The sequence below is a fragment of the Syngnathus typhle genome, linkage group LG1, assembly GCF_033458585.1.
Source record: "Syngnathus typhle isolate RoL2023-S1 ecotype Sweden linkage group LG1, RoL_Styp_1.0, whole genome shotgun sequence".
Classification (NCBI taxonomy): domain Eukaryota; kingdom Metazoa; phylum Chordata; class Actinopteri; order Syngnathiformes; family Syngnathidae; genus Syngnathus; species Syngnathus typhle.
In genome coordinates this window covers 20864181-20889057 of record NC_083738.1, presented here as the reverse complement: position 1 = coordinate 20889057, position 24877 = coordinate 20864181, and the positions used below count along the sequence as shown (strand labels likewise).

The 24877-nt window shown below is 40.0% G+C and overlaps 4 protein-coding genes across 11 annotated transcripts in view; all 4 read right to left on the bottom strand.

Moving 5' to 3' along the window:
* Positions 1-288: 288 nt before the first annotated feature.
* LOC133158017 (uncharacterized) lies at positions 289-4824 on the bottom strand. Of its 2 annotated transcripts, none has more exons than XM_061284808.1 (7): positions 3972-4824; positions 2582-3107; positions 2164-2514; positions 1718-2041; positions 1492-1617; positions 1199-1242; positions 289-1123 (listed from the first exon to the last, which is right to left on the bottom strand). In XM_061284808.1, the coding sequence occupies exons 2-7, from the start codon at positions 2625-2627 to the stop codon at positions 992-994; spliced, it is 1023 nt and encodes a 340-aa protein (XP_061140792.1). In that variant the 5' UTR covers positions 2628-3107; positions 3972-4824; the 3' UTR covers positions 289-991. The 2 variants fall into 2 exon arrangements, with proteins under 2 accessions (XP_061140792.1, XP_061140800.1); XM_061284816.1 differs by having other exon boundaries at positions 2371-2514; positions 3972-4819.
* Positions 4825-5335: 511 nt separating this feature from the next.
* LOC133157996 (uncharacterized) lies at positions 5336-12150 on the bottom strand. Of its 6 annotated transcripts, none has more exons than XM_061284745.1 (6): positions 12061-12150; positions 11648-11995; positions 7245-7568; positions 7019-7144; positions 6336-6394; positions 5336-6272 (listed from the first exon to the last, which is right to left on the bottom strand). In XM_061284745.1, the coding sequence occupies exons 1-6, from the start codon at positions 12104-12106 to the stop codon at positions 6153-6155; spliced, it is 1023 nt and encodes a 340-aa protein (XP_061140729.1). In that variant the 5' UTR covers positions 12107-12150; the 3' UTR covers positions 5336-6152. The 6 variants fall into 6 exon arrangements, with proteins under 6 accessions (XP_061140729.1, XP_061140718.1, XP_061140764.1 ...); XM_061284734.1 differs by lacking the exons at positions 11648-11995; positions 12061-12150 and adding exons at positions 7691-8041; positions 8107-10385; XM_061284780.1 differs by lacking the exons at positions 11648-11995; positions 12061-12150 and adding exons at positions 7898-8041; positions 8107-10385.
* Positions 12151-13766: 1616 nt separating this feature from the next.
* Positions 13767-24877, bottom strand: part of LOC133152808 (uncharacterized) — a 29702-nt gene continuing 18591 nt past the window's right edge. The window contains exons 5-6 of the mRNA XM_061276715.1: positions 14079-14137; positions 13767-14015 (exon numbers count right to left, since the gene is read on the bottom strand). Of these exons, the coding sequence (XP_061132699.1) occupies positions 13896-14015; positions 14079-14137 (179 nt within the window). The 3' untranslated portion in view covers positions 13767-13895. The remainder of the gene's footprint in view (positions 14016-14078; positions 14138-24877) is intronic.
* On the bottom strand, positions 15675-24806 carry LOC133152791 (caspase-3-like). 2 transcript variants are annotated; one of them, XM_061276696.1, is made up of 7 exons: positions 24698-24806; positions 24142-24264; positions 22663-22817; positions 22190-22318; positions 21834-22009; positions 20907-21027; positions 15675-20795 (listed from the first exon to the last, which is right to left on the bottom strand). In XM_061276696.1, the coding sequence occupies exons 2-7, from the start codon at positions 24234-24236 to the stop codon at positions 20566-20568; spliced, it is 906 nt and encodes a 301-aa protein (XP_061132680.1). In that variant the 5' UTR covers positions 24237-24264; positions 24698-24806; the 3' UTR covers positions 15675-20565. The 2 variants fall into 2 exon arrangements, with proteins under 2 accessions (XP_061132680.1, XP_061132688.1); XM_061276704.1 differs by having other exon boundaries at positions 24142-24248; positions 24698-24747.

Here is a 24877-nt window from a genome sequence, read left to right as displayed (position 1 = left end):
CTTTTACATACAGTTGCTTTGACTTTCTACAGCACCTTTGGTAGGATCCTGGGATGCTAAATAAATATATGCAAATAATAAATAGTTTTTACATTGATATGAAATACATTTGTGTACAATTTATGTAGGATCCTGGGATGATTAGTAAATATATGCAAATAATAAAAATACTATAAATAGTTTTTACATTCATACAAAATAAATGACATACATGGATGATGAAGTGTCTCGTTTTTTTCCCTAATGTGCTGATGATGATTTTTTTCTCATAAAATATGAATACAATAATCGTACTTTTTCTCAGACATTTTATTCTCGTTACATTATATTTTTCATTTCAAATAGTTTTTACATTCATACAAAATAAATGACATACGTGGATGATGAAGTGTCTTGTTTTTTTTCCCTAATGTGCTGATGATGATTTTTTTCTCATAAAATATGAATACAATAATCGTATTTTTTCTCAGACATTTTATTCTCGTTACATTATATTTTTAATTTCAAGATTAGACTAACAAACTCTCAGCTGCAAGTAATGGCAATAGAAACACATTATTTAAATTATTTAAATAATATATAATTATATAATTATATTATATATATTATATTATTATAAAAATAATAATAATTTTAATTATTTTTTAAATAAATGAGTCAGCAGTATTGTTGCAAATTCACATTTAGCAGGTGAGCTAGCTTTTAGCACATACCGGTGCAAGTCATGAGTGACAAATCATTCTATTTTGATTGACAGAGGTTGTACAGTGATATTTTAGTGCCATTATGCCTTGCGCTGTAAGTTTCTGCAGTACTTTTGAAATGTAAAAATTCTCAATACAAACTTTGACGGAGGTTGTACAGTGTTAGTTTAGTCCCAATATGCCAAATACGGTTCCTTGCACTGTAAACTTCTGCAGTACTTTTGAAATGTGAAAGATCTTAATACAAACTTTAAATAAATTTGATCTTAGTACAAAATTCGATCTCGTTAGGTTTCGCGGAGGCAGACGTCCGTATACGTGCGAAAATCCTCATTTTTTCTCGCTCTCGTTTGGCTGGCTTTGCCACTTTTCCTGGGGACGATGGTCGGCGCGGAATAAACCAAAGTGTCCTCGGTTCTCTGAGAAAACAAGTCACTTGTGTCACAAGAAGAATGTGAAAAGAGAGCAAACGTGCGGAGAGACTTTCGACTGACCTGTTGGACACCACTGCACGTTTCTTCACGAGTTTGCCGACAAGCTAAACATCAAAGAGAGATAGTCTATCAAGCAATGGCGTCACGAGGACTCCCAAAATAACTTGTATTACATATTTTCCATCTCCCAAAGTGCATGCCAACACTTTTCTTTTTCTTATTATTTTCTGATGGCATTGAGTGAGACATTTGGCGACTATATTGGATTGGTCTTAAAATGAGGAAATGTTTGAAAACTAATGCCCCCACCCAAATTGTGAGAACCCCAAAAGAAGCAGTGGAATTTCTCTCACCTATGCAGCAACAAAACGTTTTTGTCTTGACCTTGTATATGAGAAAAGCTGAGAGGATGGAGATTAAGGTCAAAGCAGCAGCCATGACGAAGATGACAGTCTTTAGGAAATCAGACTTGCTGGGGTCTGGATAGTGAAAGAAAGAAAAAAAAAACAGCAAACAATGATTTGAACTTTTTGAAATCCGTGCTACTTCACAATTGTGAAATCAAAATATTAGATTTACCTTGCATGTTGACCTTTGTTGCCTTTGCCATAAAAATGTGCCCACATGTGGCCACAGCACAAGAGTACGTTCCGGTGTCGACGTTGTTATGGAAAGCGTGAACGCATTCCTGCATGGAGCCCTTTGCCACTTTCTCACATTCGTCATGAGTGTAAATGAAGTGGGGATTTGAATCCTGTGGTCCAGCTCTGAGCCAATAAAAGTTGTGTCCATCCTCACACGTTTTATTACCAGAGCGAGAGACGAACGAGCACTGCGATCGGCTCTCGTTGAACTGCAAGTCATGAGTGACAGCAGTGACGGCTGTCTCTGCTTCTGGGTCGTCTGAAATGCAAATTGACCTCATAGTCTGTCATGTTAATTATCAAAGAACTGCAAAAAAATATTTAAATGACCAATTAATGTCTAAATATTCTCAATGCCAAATCACACATTTCCATATTTACCTTTGACCAGTAGAAATATTCCATTCAAAAATTCCATTTTATGATACCGTGATGGCAATTTGAAACAGTAGTAGAGCGCTGTATCAATTTTTTGCACCTGACTAATTTGCAGAACAAACTTCCCTGGCTTTTGCTTGACTGTTATACGACGTCCACTCTTTGATGTCCCAGTTTCGCGTATTGTATAATCAAAGGACTGCATCTGACCTAAGACTTCTGGAAAGTTTCCAGAAGCAAGTCGAATCCAAGTAAGAACAGCTTGAGTTTCAGAGGAATCGCGGACACATTCCAGAGAGACACTTTGTCCAACTTTTTCGGTCTCTGTTTTGAAGGTGGGCTGACCCGTGTATCCTGCACAGAACATAACACAGAGTATGAGCGATGAACATGACTCCGTTGCCTTTGAGCTTGGACTTGCCTCCAAACGGGATCAGCAGGAGCAGCAGATGAAGCGTCGTCCGCATTTCGTTGTTGTCCCAGCAAGTGCAGCAGTTCCTCCAGAGAGCTTCAAATGTTTAATGACTTGAAACGTAGAACACCAAAGGGGAGGGGACAATTTCACAGACATCGCATTGGCCGTTTCAGGTGTCAACCCAAGCCGGCTCTTCTCAGTGAACGCTCTTCTGTACAAGACTTGCTATCTAGTTGTTGCGTCCCGTTTGAGACTCTGACACTTTGAATAGCGCTCATTCATTGGTAACGATTTCACAATATCAATGAATCAACTTGGAGCAAAACCCCCAAAAACCTCAAATCAGCCTGGCATTGTGAAGGTCTGCTTCAGAAACAGAATTTGTGCAAAGCAAAATAATTCATCACACACAAATCAGCTTATTCTTATCAAGTTTCAAAAGCTTAACACAAAAAAACACGTGACAAAGGGACAATAGAAAAGTGTGTCATCTAAAGCAAAAGAAATGAAAATATTTTGAGTTTGCTATCGCCTTCACTTCGCCAAGTTCCTGGGGGTGCACATCAGTGAGGATCTCTCCTGGTCCACCAACACCGCATCACTGGCAAAGAAAGCCCAGCGCCGCCTGTACTTCCTGCGGAAACTCAGGCGAGCGAGCGCTCCTCCGGCCGTCATGACTGCATTTTACCGCGGCACCATTGAGAGCGTCCTCTCCAGCTGTATTGCTGTTTGGGGTGGCGGCTGCACTGACTACAACTTGAAGGCCCTGCAGCGCATAGTGAACACGGCTGGTAAGATTGCTGGTGCTTCGCTCCCCTCCTTGAAGGACATTTACACCTCCCATCTCACCCGCAAGGCGACCACGATTGTGAGTGATGTGAGTCACCCCGCTCACTCTTTGTTCGAGCTTCTGCCTTCTGGGAAGAGGTACAGAAGCCTACGCTCCCGCACCACCAGACTCTCAAACAGCTTTGTACTCCAGGCTGTTAGGATCCTGAACTCGCTCCCCCGTTCTGCGTAGCGTCTTGTACCTTTACTGTCTGTACTGTCTGTGGCTCTTATTTGTTGTGTTATCTGTTTATTTATTATTTATTATTACTCTTATTATTTATTGTTTGTGCCTTTTTGTTTATGATGTTTTTTACTTTTGCGCTATGCTTGCTGGCTCCGTTTTGCTCCTCTTATTTATTGTGTTATCTGTTTATTTATTATTTATTCATCACTCTTACTATTGATTGTTTGAATTTTTGCCTTCTTGTTTTTATATTGTGTCGCGTACTTGTATGTCTATCGTGTTATGTGTCTCGTCACCGTGGGATAGAGAAAAACGTAATTTCGGTCTCTTTGTGTGTTGTGACGTGGAGAGATTGACAATAAAGCTGACTTTGACTTTGACTTTGACTTTAACCCCAAACACGAATGCATCAGTATTTATTACAATCATGTGTCCTGAACTCGTTTGTACTTTGGATTGAAGAGGATGGCAGCCATTTTGGAGACTAACCTACAAATGCGTGCTCAATAGGGTTTAAGTCAGCTGACGGTCTTGGCCAGGCTAAAATCTTCAACATCCTCCTCGTTTGTGATTTTGTTTTAGGTCATTATCTTCTTGCGTGATAAAGGGTCTGAGTTTGGATGCTTCTTTTGTTTCTCAGTGGCAGATGGATGACATGAGCATTTCCGGACTGACTGTCGGTGCAGAAATGTCAATGTGGTCAGACGACATCATCAAAGAGAACATGTTGTCGTTTGGTTCCCACTTGTAGAGCTAATTCAGCACTTTAGGGACAAAGTGTTTTTACAATGTAAAACGAGACCAAAAGATGAACTCCGATATATTTGCCGGTTTAGTGTGCCCTCTCATTTCCTGTCAACAGTTTCCGTTGTTGATCAAAAGCCCACCGCAGGCCAAAGACATACAATGTGAAAGCCAGAAGTTTATGTCTTGCACGTTAAACTCACAGTAGTTGTACACCCTTCTTACTGAACATCGAAGACAGGTACGGGTGGGAAGGTAAAGGAAGCAGTGTATCTCGGTCCTAACACAAAATGCAGTCCAGGCTCCACATAAATCTTTTGCTCGCTTTTTTGACTCGCTGTGAATGGAAAGACGAATGGCTGTTTGTGTGTGGCCCGTGTTTGTCTGGAGAACAGTTAGGGGTGTATCCCGCCTCTTGCTCAGGGTCAGCTTGAATGGATGTAAAAAACCAAAAAAAAAAAAAAGTGATTGCATATCGATCCAATTTTGAGAATCAGCCCGAACACATCAGAATTTTTTTTTGTGCTTTTACATAGAGTTGCTTTGAATTTCTTAGGCACCTTTGGTAGGATTAATAAATATATGCAAATAATGAATTGTTTTTACATTCATAGAAAATACATTTGTGTACAATTTGTGTTTATCCTGGGATGATTAATAAATATATGCAAATAAGAGAAATATTATAAAGTTTTCAAATTTATTCAAAATAAAATATTCCCCCATGATGACATACATGGATGATAAAGTATCCCGTGTTATGCGTTGATGATGATTTTTTTTCCTCATAAAATACGAATACAATAATAGTATTTTTTTCTCGGACATTTTATTCTGGTTACATTATATTTTTCAGTTCAAGATTCACCTAACAAACTCTCAGGTGCAAGCAATGACCATAAAAACATATTTTTGAAATAACAAATCAGCCACCAGTATTATTTCTAATTCGCATTTAGCTAGTGAGCAAGCTTTTGGCACATACCGGTGCAAGTCATGAGTGACATATTCACATTCTTTTTTTTTTTTTTTCCATGATGAAAATCGATTGTCATGAATCACTGGAATCTTTAAACTGCATGTGGTACTTCAGAAAAATAGCTCGATTGTTTTTGTTTACATCTTCCAATCCTTATCACATATGCAATCTCACTACCATTGTAATACAGTTTTTGAAGCAATTTGTTTTTTTTAAAAATCACTGCAATCATTCTATTTTGATTGACGGAGGTTGAACATGACGTGTTTGTCTGTGTGTGCCCTATGTTTGTCTGGAGAACAGTTAGGGGTGTATCCCGCCTCTTGCTCAGGGTCAGCTTGAATGGATATAAAAAAAATTGTGATTTCATATGGATCCAATTTTGACAATGAGCCAACACCTCAGATATTTGTTGTGCTTTTACATACAGTTGCTTTGAATTTCTGCAGCACCTTTGATAGGATCCTGGGATGCTTAATAAATATGTGCAAATAATAAACTGTTTTTACATTCACAGAAAATACATTTGTGGACAATTTGTGTAGGATCCTTGGATGATTAATACATGCAAGTAATAAAATTTTAGATTTTACATTCATACAAAATAAAATGATGACATACATGGATGATTAAATGTCAAATTTTTTTCCAAATGTGCTGATGATTTTTTTCTCATAAAATATGAATACAATAATCGTATTTTTTCACAGAAATTTTATTCACGTTGCATTATATTTGTCAGTGCAAGATTCAACTAAGAAATTTTCAGCTTCAAGTAATGACAATAGAAACATATTTTTGTCAGCAGTATTGTTGGTAATTCGCATTTAGCTAGTGAGCTAGCTTTTAGCACGTACGGCGCAAGTCATGAGCGAAGCCTTGGTCTGTGCTGCATCTAGTGTATTGCTTTCCACCATGCTGAAAACCACAGTTGAGTTAAGCCGGGCATTTTCTTCCTTCTGTGGGGAAACAACATCCAATGAATAAATGAAATAAACACAACTTAATTAAGGAATACATACATTTAATGTCGGAGGGCCTTGAAAATCACAAGGGTTCTTGCTTTGCTTTGAAGAACAGGCTGTAAACAGTAATAAAAAGAGATAATTAGAGTGTGGTATGAAAAAGGGGGCGTGGCATCAGTGACAGACATTACCCATATTCTCAACCACTATGCTGCAGCAAGTTGCAGGAATGGATCAAATTTGACTTACCTGGTCAAATAAGATATTCCTTTTTTTGTCCCATACAGGAAAATTCCAGAGTACATAGGTTTGAATTTTCTTATAGTCATACAAATAGTCGGACAAACAAAATGTGAACATTGTTTTAAAAAGTCCAAACTTACATGTATGTCTATATACGTACATATGTCTGTATAGACACATATACATGTCAATCTAGATATATATAGATATATACATATAGTATATGTGTTCCCGAGTTTGCCGACAAGCTAAACATCAAAGAGAGATAGTCTATCAAGCAATGGCGTCACGAGGACTCCCAAAATAACTTGTATTACATATTTTCCATCTCCCAAAGTGCATGCCAACACTTTTCTTTTTCTTATTATTTTCTGATGGCATTGAGTGAGACATTTGGCGACTATATTGGATTGGTCTTAAAATGAGGAAATGTTTGAAAACTAATGCCCCCACCCAAATTGTGAGAACCCCAAAAGAAGCAGTGGAATTTCTCTCACCTATGCAGCAACAAAACGTTTTTGTCTTGACCTTGTATATGAGAAAAGCTGACAGGATGGAGATTAAGGTCAAAGCAGCAGCCATGACGAAGATGACAGTCTTTAGGAAATCAGACTTGCTGGGGTCTGGATAGTGAAAGAAAGAAAAAAAAAACAGCAAACAATAATTTGAACTTTTTGAAATCCGTGCTACTTCACAATTGTGAAATCAAAATATTAGATTTACCTTGCATGTTGACCTTTGTTGCCTTTGCCATAAAAATGTGCCCACATGTGGCCACAGCACAAGAGTACGTTCCGGTGTCGACGTTGTTATGGAAAGCGTGAACGCATTCCTGCATGGAGCCCTTTGCCACTTTCTCACATTCGTCATGAGTGTAAATGAAGTGGGGATTTGAATCCTGTGGTCCAGCTCTGAGCCAATAAAAGTTGTGTCCATCCTCACACGTTTTATTACCAGAGCGAGAGACGAACGAGCACTGCGATCGGCTCTCGTTGAACTGCAAGTCATGAGTGACAGCAGTGACGGCTGTCTCTGCTTCTGGGTCGTCTGAAATGCAAATTGACCTCATAGTCTGTCATGTTAATTATCAAAGAACTGCAAAAAAATATTTAAATGACCAATTAATGTCTAAATATTCTCAATGCCAAATCACACATTTCCATATTTACCTTTGACCAGTAGAAATATTCCATTCAAAAATTCCATTTTATGATACCGTGATGGCAATTTGAAACAGTAGTAGAGCGCTGTATCAATTTTTTGCACCTGACTAATTTGCAGAACAAACTTCCCTGGCTTTTGCTTGACTGTTATACGACGTCCACTCTTTGATGTCGCAGTTTTGGGTTCTGCCATATCAAAAGATGACATCTGACCTAAGATTTCTGGAAAGCTTCCAGAAACAAGTCGAATCCAAATATGAAGAGCCATAATTTCAGAGGAGTTGCGGGGACATTCCAGAGAGACACTTTGTCCAACTTTTTTGGTCTCTGTTGTGAAGGTGGGCTGACCCGTGTATCCTGAACAGAACAAAACACAGTAAGAGTGATGAACATGACTCCATTGCCTTTGAGCTTGGACTTGCCTCCAAACGGGATCAGCAGGAGCAGCAGATGAAGCGTCGTCCGCATTTCGTTGTTGTCCCAGCAAGTGCAGCAGTTCCTCCAGAGAGCTTCAAATGTTTAATGACTTGAAACGTAGAACACAAAAGGGGAGGGGACAATTTCACAGACATCGCATTGGCCGTTTCAGGTGTCAACCCAAGCCGGCTCTTCTCAGTGAACGCTCTTCTGTACAAGACTTGCTATCTAGTTGTTGCGTCCCGTTTGAGACTCTGACACTTTGAATAGCGCTCATTCATTGGTAACGATTTCACAATATCAATGAATCAACTTAGAGCAAAACCCCCCAAAAAATTAAATCAGCCTGGTATTATGAAGGTCTGCTTCAGAAACAGAATTTGTGCAAAGCAAAATAATTAATCACACACAAATCAGCGTATTGTTATCAAGTTTCAAAAGCTTAACACAAAGAACCACGTGAGGGACTATGACAAAGGGACAATAGAAAAGTGTGTCATCTAAAGCAAAAGAAATGAAAATATTTTGAGTTTGCTATCGTGTTCACTTTAACCCCAAACACAAATGCATCAGTATTTATTACAATCATGTGTCCTGAACTCGTTTGTACTTTGGATTGAAGAGGATGGCAGCCATTTTGGAGACTAACCTACACATGCGTGCTCAATAGGGTTTAAGTCAGCTGACGGTCTTGGCCAGTCTAAAGTCTTCAACATCCTCCTCGTTTGTGATTTTGTTTTAGGTCATTATCTTCTTGCGTGATAAAGGGTCTGAGTTTGGATGCTTCTTTTGTTTCTCAGTGGCAGATGGATAACATTAGCATTTCCTGACTGACTGTCGGTGCAGAAATGTCAATGTGGTCAGACGACATCATCAAAGAGAACATGTTGTCGTTTGGTTCCCACTTGTAGAGCTAATTCAGCACTTTAGCGACAGTGTTTTTACGATGTAAAACGAGACCAAAAGATGAACTCCGATATATTTGCCGGTTTAGTGTGCCCTCTCATTTCCTGTCAACAGTTTCCGTTGTTGATCAAAAGCCCACCGCAGGCCAAAGACATATAATGTGAAAGCCAGAAGTTTATGTCTTGCACGTTAAACTCACAGTAGTTGTACACCCTTCTTACTGAACATCGAAGACAGGTACGGGTGGGAAGGTAAAGGAAGCTTTCATTTTTCCATGATCCACAACTGCTTACAGCAGCAGTGTATCTCGGTCCTAACACAAAATGCAGTCCAGGCTCCACATAAATCTTTTGCTCGCTTTTTTGACTCGCTGTGAATGGAAAGACGAATGGCTGTTTGTGTGTGGCCCGTGTTTGTCTGGAGAACAGTTAGGGGTGTATCCCGCCTCTTGCTCAGGGTCAGCTTGAATGGATGTAAAAAAACAACAAAAAAAAAAGTGATTGCATATCGATCCAATTTTGAGAATCAGCCCGAACACATCAGAATTTTTTTTTGTGCTTTTACATAGAGTTGCTTTCAATTTCTTAGGCACCTTTGGTAGGATTAATAAATATATGCAAATAATGAATTGTTTTTACATTCATAGAAAATACATTTGTGTACAATTTGTGTTTATCCTGGGATGATTAATAAATATATGCAAATAAGAGAAATATTATAAAGTTTCCAAATTTATACAAAATAAAATATCCCCCCATGATGACATACATGGATGATAAAGTATCCCGTGTTATGCGCTGATGATGATTTTTTTTCCTCATAAAATACGAATACAATAATAGTATTTTTTTCTCGGACATTTTATTCTGGTTACATTATATTTTTCAGTTCAAGATTCACCTAACAAACTCTCAGGTGCAAGCAATGACCATAAAAACATATTTTTGAAATAACAAATCAGCCACCAGTATTATTTCTAATTCGCATTTAGCTAGTGAGCAAGCTTTTAGCACATACCGGTGCAAGTCATGAGTGACATATTCACATTCTTTTTTTTTTTTACATGATGAAAATCGATTGTCATGAATCACTGGAATCTTTAAACTGCATGTGGTACTTCAGAAAAATAGCTCGATTGTTTTTGTTTACGTCTTCCAATCCTTATCACATTTGCAATCTCACTACCATTGTAATACAGTTTTTGAAGCAATTTGTTTTTTTAAAAAATCACTGCAATCATTCTATTTTGATTGACGGAGGTTGAACAGTGTTATTTTAGTCCCATTATGCCAAATATGGTTCCTTGCGCTGTAAATGTCTGCAGTATTTTTGAAAGGTGAAAGATCTAAATACAAACTTTAAATTAATTTGATCTCGTTAGGTTTCGTGGAGGCAGACGTCCGTATACATGCTAAAATCCTCATTTTGTCTCACTCTCACTTGCCTCTCTTTGCCACTTGTCCTGGCGACGATGGTCGGAGCGGAATAAACCAAAGTGTCCTCGGTTCTCTGAGAAAACAAGCCACTTGTGTCACAAGAAGAAGGTGGAAAGGGAGCAAACGTGCGCAGAGGCTTTCGACTGACCTGCTGCACACCACTGCACGTTTCTTCACGAGTTTGCCGACAAGCTGAACATTGAAGAGAGAAAGTCTTTCAAGTAGTGGTTCTTAAACAGGACTCGCAAGCCAGAGCTTTTCAGGTTCCATGACAGAACTTGCAATAAACTATGCGGTGTTCTTTTAAAAATTCAAAACTTACATGTATGTCTATATACATACTATGTCTGTATAGGCATCTCGATTTAGATATATATAGATATATACATAGAGTATATGTTTAGGCATGGCTCAATTTTTGTCTAAATCACAGGTGATGAGGGGAACCGCTTTAACATGCAGGACAGTGGCCTTGGAGGGCCCGAGTTTGACACTTTGAGTCAAAATGATGCCAAACAGCTTTTGCATTTGGAGATTTCATGTGCACGTTCTCTTACCTTTGCAGTAAAAACAGCCTTTTGTCTTGATCTTGCATATGAGGAAGGCTGATAAGATCCAGCTTAAGGCCAAAGCAGAACCCAAGACAAAGATGACAGACCTTTGTATATCACATTTGCTGCCATCTGGATCATGAGGAATAAAAACCGAAAACATTACAGTGATTTGCACTTTTTAAAATCCGTACTACTATCGTACAATTCTGAAATCAAAATATTAGATTTACCTTGCGTGATGACCTTTGTTGCCTTTGCCATAAAAATGTGCCCACATGTGACCACAGCACAAGAGTACGTTCTGGCGTCAGCGTTGTTTGGGAAAGTTTGAACACATTTCTGTACGGAGCCATTTGCAACTTTTTCACATTCGTCATGAGCGTAAATGAAGTTGGGAATTGAATCTTCTGGTCCAGCTCTGAGCCAATAAACGTGTCCATCCTCACACCTTTTATTACCAGAGCGAGAGACGAACGAGCACTGCGATCGGCTCTCGTCATGACTGACAGCAGTGATGGCGGTCTCTGCTTCTGGGTCGTCTGAAATGCAAATTGACCTTTTAGTCTTTCATATTAATTATCAAAGAACTGCAAAAAACGATTTAAATGACCAATTAACATCTAAATATTCCCAATGTCAAATCACCTTACCTTTAACCTGTAAAAATACTCCATTCAAAAATGTCATTTTGTCAACCCATTTTGTCCATTTGAAACAGTAGTAGAGCGCCGTGTCGTTTTTTTGCACCCGACTAATTTGCAGAACAAACTTCTCTGGCTCTTGCTTTACTGTGATATGTCCACTCTTTGATGTCTCAGTTTCGGGCCCTGCCGTATCAAAAGATGACATCTGACCTAAGATTTCTGGAAAGCTTCCAGAAACAAGTCGAATCCAAATATGAAGAGCCATAATTTCAGAGGGTTTGCGGGGACATTCCAGAGAGACACTTTGTCCAACTTTTTCGGTCTCTGTTTTGAAGGTGGGCTGACCCGTGTATCCTGAACAGAACAAAACACAGTAAGAGTGATGAACATGACTCCGTTGCCATTGAGCTTGGACTTGCCTCCAAACAGGATTAGCAGGAGCAGCAGATGAAGCGTCGTCCGCATCTTGTTGTTCCAGCAAGTGCAGCAGTTCCTCCAGAGAGCTTCAAACGTTTATTGACTTGAAACGTAGAACACCAAAGGGGAGGGGACAATTTCACAGACATCGCATTGGCCGTTTAAGGTGTCAACCCAACCCGGCTCCTCTCAGACTTGCTAGGATGCTGCGTCCCGTTAGAGACTCTGACACTTTGAATAGCGCACGATTTCAATGTATCAATAAACCAACTTGGAGAAAACCCGAAATAGAGAAAACCTTAGTGTGGCGTTGTGAAGGTCTGCTTCATCAACAGAGTTTGTGCAAAGCGAATCAATTCATCGCACGCAAATCAGCTTATTTTTTCAAGTTTTAAAAGCTTACCAATAACAAAGACTATGTGACGAACTATGACAAAGGCACAATACGAATAATGTGTCATCTGAAGCAAAATAAATGACAATATTTTGCGTTTGCTATAGCGTCCACTTTAACCACATACACGCAATGACCAGTGTTTATTACAATTATCTGTCCTGAACTCGTTTGTGCTTTGGATTGAAGAGGATGGCGGCCATGTTGGAGACCACCCTATTCATGCTTAATAGGGTTTAAGTCAGCTGATGGTCTTGGCCAGTCTAAATTTTCTTCAACATCCTCCTCCTTTGTCACTTTGCTTTAGGTCATTATCTAGTTGCACGATGAAGGTCCTCAGTTTGGTTGCTTCTTTGGTTTCTCAGTGGCAGATGGATAACATTAGCTGGAGTATGTGATGCAACACGCATTTCCTGACTGATTGTCGGTGCAGAAATGTCAATGTGGTCAGACGACATCATCAAAAAGAACATGTTGTCGTTTGGTTCCCACTTGTAGAGGTAATTCAGCAGTTTAGTGTCAAAGTGTTGCTGCGATGCAAAATGAGACCAAAAGATAATTTCAGATGTCTTTGCCGGTTTAGTGTGCCCTTTTATTTCCTGTCAACAGTTCCGTTGAACACTGCTTTGAGTTGTTAGTCAAAGGCCTACCGCAGGCCAAAGACACAATGTGAAAGTCAGAAGTTTATGTCACAGTATTTGTACTTCCTTCCTTCTCAACACCGAAGACAGTCACTGATAGGAAGGTAAAAGAAGCTTCCAGTTTTTCAATGATCCACAACCGTTTACAGCAGCAGTGGGTTTTGGTCCGAACGCAAAATGCAGTTCAGGTTCCACATCAATTTTTCTTTTTCTAAAATGACTCGCTGTAAATGGGAGGACGAATGGCTGTTTGTCTGTGTGTGCCCTATGTTTGTCTGGAGAACAGTTAGGGGTGTATCCCGCCTCTTGCTCAGGGTCAGCTTGAATGGATATAAAAAAAATTGTGATTTCATATGGATCCAATTTTGACAATGAGCCAACATCTCAGATATTTGTTGTGCTTTTACATACAGTTGCTTTGAATTTCTGCAGCACCTTTGATAGGATCCTGGGATGTTAATAAATATGTGCAAATAATAAACTGTTTTTACATTCATAGAAAATACATTGGTGAACAATTTGTGTAGGATCCTTGGATGATTAATACATGCAAGTAATACAATTTTAGATTTTACATTCATACAAAATAAAATGATGACATACATGGATGATTAAATGTCTAATTTTTTTCCAAATGTGCAAGTGTGAATACAATAATCGTATTTTTTCACAGAAATTTTATTCACGTTGCATTATATTTGTCAGTGCAAGATTCAACTAAGAACTTTTCAGCTTCAAGTAATGACAATAGAAACATATTTTTGTCAGCAGTATTGTTGGTAATTCGCATTTAGCTAGTGAGCTAGCTTTTAGCACGTACGGCGCAAGTCATGAGCGAAGCCTTGGTCTGTGCTGCATCTAGTGTATTGCTTTCCACCATGCTGAAAACCACAGTTGAGTTAAGCCGGGCATTTTCTTCCTTCTGTGGGGAAACAACATCCAATGAATAAATGAAATAAACACAACTTAATTAAGAAATACATACATTTAATGTCGGAGGGCCTTGAAAATCACAAGGGTTCTTGCTTTGCTTTGAAGAACAGGCTGTAAATAGTAATAAAAAGAGATAATTAGAGTGTGGTATGAAAAAGGGGGCGTGGCAGCAGTGACAGACATTACCCATATTCGCAACCACTATGCTGCAGCAAATTGCAGGAATGGATCAAATTTGACTTACCTGGTCAAATAAGATATTCCTTTTTTTGTCCCATACAGGAAAATTCCAGATCCAGAGTACATAGGTTTGAATTTTCTTATAGTCATACAAATAGTCGGACAAACAAAATGTGAACATTGTTTTAAAAAGTCCAAACTTACATGTATGTCTATATACGTACATATGTCTGTATAGACACATATACATGTCAATCTAGATATTAGGGGTGTAAATCGCGGGTTTTGTCACGATACGATATCATATCGACACAAAGAACTACGATACGATATTTGCCGATATCTTAAAGCCTGCTGCGATTCATTCACGATACAGTGCTCTACAATCGATACATATATCTATATATATTTTAAAATAAAAAATATAGAACAATCTCCTGATTTATAACAATTCATACGCAAAATCAACAAGGTACTGCAAACTCTTTATTTAGGAAATTACAAGAGTATCGTAGTCTACAAAGTGCTTATTTTAACACTGAACTTTGATGTCGTGTTTCTTCTTTAAATGTGCGGCGAGATTTGTGGTCCTTGAATATTTGATCACCGCATGGCAGGATTTACAAACTGCACGTGTCTTGTCCGTTGAGCCATCTTTTCTTTGGAATCCAAAGTGCTTCCAAACGAACGACTTGAAGCATATAGGGGGAGCAAATTTCCTCGTCTTTTTGGACACTAGCCATAGCACCAGCCCAGGAGCCGCGTACTAGTTGTCGACTCCCCTTTCACGTGCCTGCTCTGCTCACAACACAACAACGCCGCGCGCACTGCGCCCGGAAAAAGGAAGCGAGCAACAATGAACTGGATTTCAAAATAAAGTTACGTCTAATGTCCGAGGTCAAACACGGCGATATAAATCGATGTTTACGTTTAGCATCGATGCCAATAAATCGTAGAGCATTATATCGATTAAACGATGTGTATCGATGAATCGTTACACCCCTACTTGCCACACAATGCGATTTTCATGTAGTGAAACAAAGCGCTGTGATGCGTATTGAATCGAGAGGCATTCAAATAAAGCTGCTCAAGCGGCTTTATGAATTCAAAATAAAAGCTCAAAATGTTCTGCCAGATGCGTCGTCTGATGCGCACAGACAATCTTTGTGCTGGATTTTCATTTTCACTTCCTTCATTGCTGCCGCTCTTGGCGCTATGCAGCTTTGCTCTGCTTTCAGTATGCAGGAAACGAAAGTTGTACTAAGATCCTATTTTTGGACAGTTAAATTCAGCGCGCTAATTCAACCAGTATATTCAAACCAATGTTGCTTCTGAAGTTTAAGTTAACCCCCCCCCCCCCCCATTTAATTTCCATATTTCATGCTAAACAGACAGTATATGAATGAAATCAAGTCATGCACACAAAATTAATAAAATCACAAATAATCAACAATCAATCGGTACTCAATTATTTTTCCATGTTTTTATTTTTGGAGTACATGCCGCCCAATTTGTCTGGGAAATCAAATTTTCAACTGGCAGGTTTCCCAATCTAAACAAATGAAATTAAAGAATACGTTATGGTTGTCGCGTTTCGGGCGTAAGGATTCAAACAACACTTTGTAGAGCAACTAGACGGTCTTTATTTGCGTCTCATATTCTTCTCAACTCGCAGCCATTCCCCATCCCTAGAACACCCCCATCCCCAACTTCCTGTTTGGCCCTTCAGAATAAAACAGCAGTACAAACACCTAACACCACATCCCCCTTTCTTTGCAAACATGAAGACGTACTAATTCTGCATGAAGGAAAAACTTTTCTCTTCTTATCACACCACTCTTAAACATTTCCTTTTTGTTTTCTTACATACATGCTTATAAATCCAGTTTTTGTGGCCTTGTGACAACACGGCCAAACCTTGTTCTGACAGGACTTGTTGCCTTTGGAGTTTGGACAGGGGACTCACTTATGTTTGGTGTTGGTAAGGTATCCTCTGTTGGACTGATAGGAGTACTTGGGATTGCCATCTTTGGTGTAGATTCCGGCATTGGCAGTAGATGATGTCTATTCCTCCTGATGGCTCCGGAAGGACTTTCAACCAGGTAAGAGCGGGGTGCTGAGTGAGAAGAAATGACAGTCCCTTCACTCTTAGTGTCCGTGATCCATACAGGTTGTCCTGGTGACAGTTGAGGAAGATCTCTCACACGATGTCTCCTGTTGTACCCCTCACTGTACTTTAACTTCATCTCCCCTTCCCTTGACGCCACAAAGCCCTTGTTCGGTAGTCTGGGAACAAGTAACGAAGGGAGCTGGGGCACTGGAGTGTGAAGTCTTCTTCCCATTAGAAGTTGAGCTGGGCTATATCCATTAGCCAAAGGGGTCGCTCTGTAAGCTAAAAGTGCAAGATACGGGTCTTTTGCCTTCTTGAGTAGTCCCTTTACAGTTTGGACATGACGCTCAGCTTCACCATTGCTTTGTGCAAACCTTGGACTGCTGGTTACATGTCTGAAACCGTAGGCTGCAGCAAAATCTTTGAACTGTTGGCTAGAGAACTGAGGTCCGTTGTCACTGTAGAAGAATTCCGGAATACCATGTCTGGAAAAAATTGACTTTAGGTGTACTATAACGTCCTCTGATCTAGTGGGTGTCAGTTTAGCTATCTCCACGAATCTGGAATAGTAGTCCACCAGAAGTACGTAGTTGCTGTTGTTGAGTGTAAAAAGATCTGCACCTACTTTTTGCCATGGTCTCTCTGGAAGCTCGCTGGGCATAAAAGGCTCCACTGGATTGACACGTTCTTTAATGCATGTGGTGCAGTTTTTCACAAGCTCATTTATTTGGCTACTCAAACCAGGCCACCACACTGCCTCTTTCGCTCTCTGTCTGCACCTTGACATGCCCTGATGTCCCTCATGAAGAGCTACAAGGACTTTGTTGCGCATAGTGGTAGGAATAACAAGTCTGGTGCCTTTCAGTAACAGTTCGTCATGGACTGTTAATGTGTCTCTGTGTGGCCAATATCCTTTGATTGGACCTATGAGACGGCTGTAGTCTGGCCAGCCTCTCTGGCAAAATGACATGAGTTCCGAACATACACTGTCATTTTTTTTGCTCTTCTTTTAATTGTGTGATATATGTCGAGCTAGCAGGTAGGTTTTTGACTATTTCGTTCACATAGATGTTTGTATCATTTAGTAGTTCCTCCGTAGCTTTAGAGTCTGTCTCTTGATTGACAGGTGCGCGTGACAGTGTATCCGCAGTGAGAAGTACTTTTCCTGGGGTGTGTGAGATAGAGTAACTGTACCTCATGAGCCGTAGTCTGAACCGTTGAATCCTGGGTGGAAGTTTGTTAGTGCTTGTTGTCCCAACAGGCTGACAAGTGGCTTGTGGTCAGTCTCTAGGGAAAAATGTCTCCCGATGAGAAAGTCTCTGAATCTTTCGCATCCCCACGTTAATCCAAGCGCTTCTTTTTCCACCTGTGCATATCTCTGCTCCGTCTCTGTTAAGGAACGTGAAGCATATGCTACTGGTCTCCACTCCTCACTCTCCTTTTGGAATAGGACTGCTCCAAGTCCATAAGATGAGGCATCTGCTGACAATTTCAAGTCTTTGTTCGGGTCATAGAGTGTGAGAACGGGAGTGGATGCCAGCTCGTTTTTCAACTGATCAAAAGCGTTCTGCTGCGCATAGCTCCAAACCCACTGGTTTTTCTTTGACAGCAGGTCTCTCAGGGGCTTGTCTTTTTCAGCCAGACCAGAGATAAATTTTCCCAACTGGTTAACCATTCCAAGAAAGCTGCGCACTTCACTGACATTTGACGGCTCCTTCATTGCTTTCACAGCTCTTATTTTGTCCGGGTCTGGTCTGACCCCCTCAGCGCACAAAATGTGTCCCAGGAACTTCACCTGTTGCATGCTCAGTTCACACTTGTCCATGTTTAGCGTGACACCGGCCGCTTGAAGTTTGTTTAGCACTGTGTGAAGTCTGGCGTTGTGTTCCGGTTGGTCCTTCCCCCAGATGAGGATGTCATCCATGTGACAAACCACGCCAGGCAGCCCATTGAGAATCATTGACAATCTCCGCTGAAAATGCTCCGGGGCTGAGGCAATTCCAAACGGAAGTCTGTTAAAATGGAAGCGTCCGAATGGGGTAATGAATGTTGTGTAGTGTGCTGACTCTGGTGCCAATGGAACCTGCCAGAAGCCTCTGTTTGCATCTAGCTTGCTGAAGACTTTTGCTCCAGTCAGGGATCCAAGTGTCTGTTCAATTGAAGGCAGGATGTACTTTTCTCTGCACACTGCTTTGTTGAGGTGGGTGAGATCGACACATATGCGCACTGAGTCACTCTTAGTAGGCACTGGGACCATACCTGAGCACCATTCAGTTGGCTCTTCAACTCTGCTGATCACCCCTATTGACTCCATTCTTTCCAGTTCCTCTTTAACTTTTCCCAACAAAGGAATGGGAACGCGTCTTGGTGTGGAAAGGGAAAAAGGCACAGCATCAGGTTTCAACTTTATAGTATAAGGTTGCTGCATTAAACCCAACCCTTGACATAACTTAGGGTAGTTCTCACTCAACATTTTAATGTCTATGCTATCTGCTCTAGACACAAGGTTTAGTTTGACACTTGCTGGCCTACTTAACAGTGCCATGTGTAAGTCTCTGATAACATACACATTTTCCTGAATCTTTTGTTCACCTTTACACAGTGTTTCTTTGCACATACCTAAAACATTGAGTGGAGTGCCACCTGGTCCAATCAACGGTCTATCTGGTTTACAAAGCTCTGTTTCATTTTGGTTTATACAAAAGTACATCTGGGCTGGGATAACAGAAACATCAGCTCCAGTGTCTATTTTAAATCTGACTTTGTGGTTTCTGATGGTTATGTCTGCATACCAAGGATCTGAACCTGCATGTACTGAACCAAGGAATATAGGTGTCTCATTACATTTCTCTGTTTCAATCATATGTATATTTTTAACAGATTTGCATACTTTACTGTAATGTCCTCTTTTACTGCATGTATGACAGGTTACATCTTTCGCTGGGCACTGTCCTTTGCCATGTGCTGGGCTTCTACCACATCTGTAGCACTGACCCTCATTTGGTGATTTAGCCATTTTGTGTAGAATGCTTTTCTCTCTTGTATTTCACTGACACTGCATCTAGGTCCGCTTTCCTTCCCCCTCTTATATCGGTTTGCTGCCTTTTAATGACTTCTGACTGCCGAGCTTGGTTCACGGCTTTTTCCAGCGTCAAATCTTTGTCCATTTGGAGTCTCTCAGCTAAACTGGTGTCTCTCAGTCCCACGACGAGACGATCTCTTATTAACTCATCGTGCAAGGCTCCGTAGTTACAGTTTTCGGCCAACGCGTACAGGGCAGTGACAAATGAGTCTACAGTCTCAGTAACTTGCTGTACTCTTTGGTTAAATCTAGACCTCTCGTAAATTATGTTTTTTCTGGGCACAAAATATATGTCTAAAGTGTCTCTTACTGCTTGGTACTGATGCCTCTGCGCGTCCGATAAAGCTTGACCTCGAAGTATGTCGTCTGCTTCATCCCCCATGCAGTAGATGAGCGTGTTCACTTGATTAGCTTCCGAACTAAGGTGCAGGTTGCTAGCAAGTCGGAATCTTTCAAACCTCCGTATCCACTTCTCCCATTGCTATGGCCTTGAAAAATCAAATGCTTCAGGAGGCTGAATGGTGAATGTGGCATTCGGGGGCGGATTAGCCTGTTGCTGGTGCGGTGGAGTCCCCACGTTAACTCCTGCGTTATCCTCCGACATCTTTCTGTGTGTGGCGAGGGCTACTTTTTCTTCCAGCACGACCTACTCTCAATCCCCGGCGAGTAAGTTCTTACAGTTGATCCACTTCTGACACCATGTCGCGTTGCGGGCGTAAGGATTCAAACAACACTTTGTAGAGCAACTAGACGGTCTTTATTTGCGTCTCATATTCTTCTCAACTCACAGCCATTCCCGATCCCTAGAACACCCCCATCCCCAACTTCCTGTTTGGCCCTTCAGAATAAAACAGCAGTACAAACACCTAACACCACAATGGTGTTCGTTAACAATGCAACACTTTAGTGTGCAAACGGCAAAGTCTCTTCTTAGATACACCCAGAAGTTAAAAAAGTGTTTAATTTTATATTTTTTAACAAATTAGACATTGTCCCCACCCCCATGACTTAATGTACTGTCAGTACTCCTAAATCTTTAAAACGGTGTTGTGAAATGTTCAAAACACCAAAAAGCAAGTAAAATGGAAATGTAAGTAAAAACATTACTACAACCGAATAGTTTAAAATGTAGAAGCACGTTGATTGTGCTACACTGTCACGATCGGTTTATTTAGGGAAGTAAACGTCTTTGGTTAACATGGAGACAATGCAGGGAATCTGCTTCTTGCCAGTGAAGCCCAGATGATCGGAGTTGGATTCGAAGTGCGTTGCCACCTTGTAGTTGACCCGAGTCATGATGTGCATCAGTTCCAACTCGCCTTTGAATCGCTGCAACATCTCGCACAATGCCTGCATGAACCAGGAACCGTTTTGCTGGTTCCTCCAAGCGAAATAGCCTGTCGGGTCATTGTCAGTAGTATTTTTAGTACTTTAGTATTTAATTGATGCGTGATGTGTTTTCACAGCCGAGTCAGAAAATTCCGATGGAAAGTCTAATTGCTGGTTACCTGGAGCTGTGGAATAGGCATACAAGAAGTCAGCCTCCACAGGAATCTTCCCCGATCTTTGCTCCTCAACACTGTCGGCTTGGAGGCCCGTCCCCGAATCCGTTTTCTTGCCACGGCATGCCTGAAAGATGTTTGTTCTTTCAAAATTACTCACTTCAAATAAAATAAAATGGTCCTTAATGAGTTTAGGGATACGCTTTCAGAATTACACTGGTGGGGTTGGGGCATACATTGTATGATCTACAGCTTTTATTCTACTGACTGCTACCAATTAAGCAACTTTGTCACTTTAGTCACGTCTCCAACCCATTAGAGTGGCTATCTTACAAATCAAGTGGTGAGTAACAAAATCTAGTGCTATCAATTTTTTTTTTTTTTTTTTTAAATCTTGATAGAACCCTTTTTTAAATTTAAAATTTCTCTGCCCAAAAGACAAATTGAAAATGTAATTCTTCTCTATGGTCAGTAGAGGGGATGCACGCTTCATAAAATCAGAATTACCGCTTTGATTTTCTCCACTTGAGAGAAGCAAGCCATTGTACACGTCTTTCTGAAATTAATATCAGAAGCAGCGGCATGTTCCTCCCTTACCGGCCTGCGTTTGATGTTCCCCTGTGCTCATTTTCTCATCCATGTTTTCACACCTCTACTCGAGCATATGTTGCTTAGGAGAATCATAATAACATGTAGCAGCCATCAAAGTGATCAATGTGTATTAAATCTTTGAGAATGGTTAGCCTCCCTGTTGGAAGTGCCGCCTGAGCACCGTGCCCCCCTCCCACTCCACATGTTGATCAACCAGCTCTGTGGAAAATTACAGGAAACGTCTCCCTTGTCCAAAATGACATGATCCCATAGAAAACATTAAAACTAAAATGGTTAGCAGTTGAGTCTAGAATGGCTATAAGGCCCAGAGTGTTTACTAACCTGTATAAAGAAGAGCTTTGGTTTTCCCACCAGAGTCTTGCAACGATGTCCTTTGAAAGGTTCTGCCAAATTTTCAAGCATTACATCTCGATCAGTTCCAGAAATCACACCCTCGTCACCATGACTTAGCAAGACACACACAAACGATGCATTGCAGCTGTGGTCCTCTTGGGATACTGCAGAAACAGACACAAAGAAACAACACAGAGTGACATTAACTAACCAGCATTAATTCCTACCTAGTATTTATTTTTTAAACCGCAATTGTCTGTTCGTACGAAATCAATATTCCAAACGCACGTTAGAGTTACACTGATAATAATATCAACGCAATAACAAAGAATAAAATCAATTACCTCTTAACATGAGACTCATCATCTGCTTTGCAGTCTGATCAGTGGCCACTTTAATGGTGTAACCCAGTTCCTCAAAAGTCTTCTCGGCAAAAGCGGCGTCGACGTCGGTCCCGTCACGAGTGCTCCTCCCTGGGAAGAAGCAACACAAGTAGAAATAAAGTCCATTGAAAAACTGCAGGACTTACTTACAACAGGGAATAAAGAGAAATATTTTGGTGAGAATTTGGAGATCCAAACATATTTTTTCCTAATTAGGTTTGGCCCGCATGAGTAACTAAGCAGACATACTGTAGGCACAGTGTATGTAACAATTTCCTTTTCACCGCTTCACGCCTATAGTGGAAAACAGGCCTGACTGACAGCTTGGAGGGGGCGTAAAAAATGTTGAACCATGATTCACAAAGCATTCGTCAAACTGGGTATGAACTGAATTAGACAGCCGCGTACCAGACTGCTTTAATGGGCGTATTTACTTGTGCTTTTGTAGAAGTTCTTATTGTTGATAATCAGGCAGATTCCCATGTTTGGGTAGTCCATCCTGTACTGATATGGGTTGTGGGCTGACGCTTTGCTGATGGGAACAGAGTCTGTTTCCTCAGCTTTATTACTGCCATCCGATGGATTCGTCCTGAAAAAGATCCACAGTTGGAATCATGAACAACATTTGAGATAAATATGAGGTTGGGAAACCTGCTAAACAGCTTAAAACTCAAATGTTCCCTTTAACATGATTTGGCAGCTCAATGAACCCATTGAAAGATTTTGTCAGGCAGGTTACTCAGTATGGCAGCTGGTTTTCCCATTAATGGAAAAAAACCTCAACCATTGGCACACAATTATGTTGAGCGTTTGACAGCTTTTTAATACACATAATTACACAAGCGCAGCAACACGTGATAAATGTAAATAATTAATGTTTTAATTTAATAGTTTTTAAAAATTGGAATGAATCACCCCATTGAATTAAAAAAGGGTGACCTCCAAATATTATTGAATTGCTTGATTTATTTACCTGCACTGTAAAATATTTAGACCCTATAAAAGGTCTAAACTTTCACTGTAGTTTAGCTTTACATCTGGTGTTCTATGACCTGGTTATTTGTAGGCAGTAGGGGTGTAAATCGCGGGTTTTGTCACGATATCATATCGATACAAAGAAGCACGATACGATATTTGCCGATATCTTAAACCCTGCTGTGATTCATCCACGGAACATCACGATATAGTGCTCTACGATCGATTTTTTTTTTTTTTTTTTTAAATAAAAAATATAGAACAATATCCTGATTTATAACAATTCAGAGCAGAGCAGGCACGTGAAAGGGGAGTCGACAACTAGTACGCGGCTCCTGTGCTGGTGCTATGGCTAGTGTCCAAAAAGACGAGGAAATTGGCTCCCCTTTAGGCTTCAAGTCATTCTTTGGAAGCACTTTGGATTCCAAAGAAAAGATGACTCAACGGACAAGACACGTGCAGTTTGTAAATCCTGCCATGCGGTGATCAAATATTCAGGGAGCACAAATCTCGCCGCACATTTAAAGAAAAAAGTTTAGTGTTAAAATAAGCACTTTGTATACTACAATACTCTTGTGATTGCAGTACCTTGTTGATTTTGCGTATGAATTGTTATAAATCAGGAGATTGTTCTATATTTTTTATTTAATATATATATATATATATATATATATATATATATATATATATATATATATATATATATATATATATATATATATATATATATATATATATATATAGATCGTAGAGCACTGTATCGTGAATGAATCACAGCAGGGTTTAAGATATTGACAAATATCGTAGTTCTTTGTATCGATATGATATCGTATCGTGACAAAACCCGTGATTTACACCCCTACTTATATCGATTCATCGATGTGTATCGATGAATCGTTACACCCCTAGTAGGCAGCGAATCAGTGTGCCATAGGTACCTTTTTGAAGTATATTTCAAAAAATTGGGTAGTTTGCAGGCGTCCACAGTGTCCTCAGACTTCTCCAGAGAACCAGCATCTTTAGTTGCTGCCATGGTTTCTTATTACTGAAATAAGAGTCAGCTGAAATGTGAACACACAATCCATGATAAAATTGTAAAATTAGTGGAATTGTTCAAAACAACTTTCATGAATGTTCAACTCATAAAACAATTAAATGTGGATAAAATAGCTGTTTTTTTGGTGACATTGTGTCGGGGCAATTGATTACACAAAAAGCTGCTTAATCATGTGAGAAATGGGAATAAACATGTCACAAACATGACTACATTCCTATACAGTTGAATTAGAGGTGGGAGGCATTTTAAATATACACTTATCAAGTTTATATTATTCAGACAAAAAGTTACTTTCACTTATGCAAACGCTTTACCTGTAATTAAAATATTAAAATAGTTGGCAACTAAATAAAATTCACAACACATTTTAACTCAACCTAAAGACATTAGAATCTTGATCAATGATTTGGACAAAAACTAAAATAGTACGTACTTACGTGACACAACTCAAGCACTACCTGCTGGAAAGTCGAGAACAACCTGAAACGCTCAGCCAATTAGACGCCGATGCAATTTATACGCAAGTCTCAACGCATTGACTCAACTTGACACCTGATTGGACAACAGTTTGACTGAAGAGACACGCAATTGGACGAACAGGAACTAATCAAATCGCG

What these genes read in the sequence shown, in the direction of transcription:
- LOC133158017 (XM_061284808.1), bottom strand. Translation starts at nt 2,627, where the DNA reads ATGCGGACGACGCTTCATCTGCTGCTCCTGCTGATCCCGTTTGGAG. An exon ending in CCTGCTGATCCCGTTTGGAG is followed by an intron (nt 2,515 to 2,581) that starts GCAAGTCCAAGC and finishes TGTTCTGTGCAG; the next exon opens with GATACACGGGTCAGCCCACC. An exon ending in CGTGCAGTGGTGTCCAACAG is followed by an intron (nt 1,124 to 1,198) that starts GTCAGTCGAAAG and finishes TTGTTTTCTCAG; the next exon opens with AGAACCGAGGACACTTTGGT.
- LOC133157996 (XM_061284734.1), bottom strand. Translation starts at nt 8,152, where the DNA reads ATGCGGACGACGCTTCATCTGCTGCTCCTGCTGATCCCGTTTGGAG. An exon ending in AACGTTTTGTTGCTGCATAG is followed by an intron (nt 6,395 to 7,018) that starts GTGAGAGAAATT and finishes TACTGTTTACAG; the next exon opens with CCTGTTCTTCAAAGCAAAGC. An exon ending in AAGGCCCTCCGACATTAAAT is followed by an intron (nt 6,273 to 6,335) that starts GTATGTATTCCT and finishes GTTTCCCCACAG; the next exon opens with AAGGAAGAAAATGCCCGGCT.
- LOC133152791 (XM_061276696.1), bottom strand. Translation starts at nt 24,236, where the DNA reads ATGGCAGCAACTAAAGATGCTGGTTCTCTGGAGAAGTCTGAGGACACT. An exon ending in TTGAAATATACTTCAAAAAG is followed by an intron (nt 22,818 to 24,141) that starts GTACCTATGGCA and finishes GATCTTTTTCAG; the next exon opens with GACGAATCCATCGGATGGCA. An exon ending in GAACTTCTACAAAAGCACAA is followed by an intron (nt 22,319 to 22,662) that starts GTAAATACGCCC and finishes GCTTCTTCCCAG; the next exon opens with GGAGGAGCACTCGTGACGGG.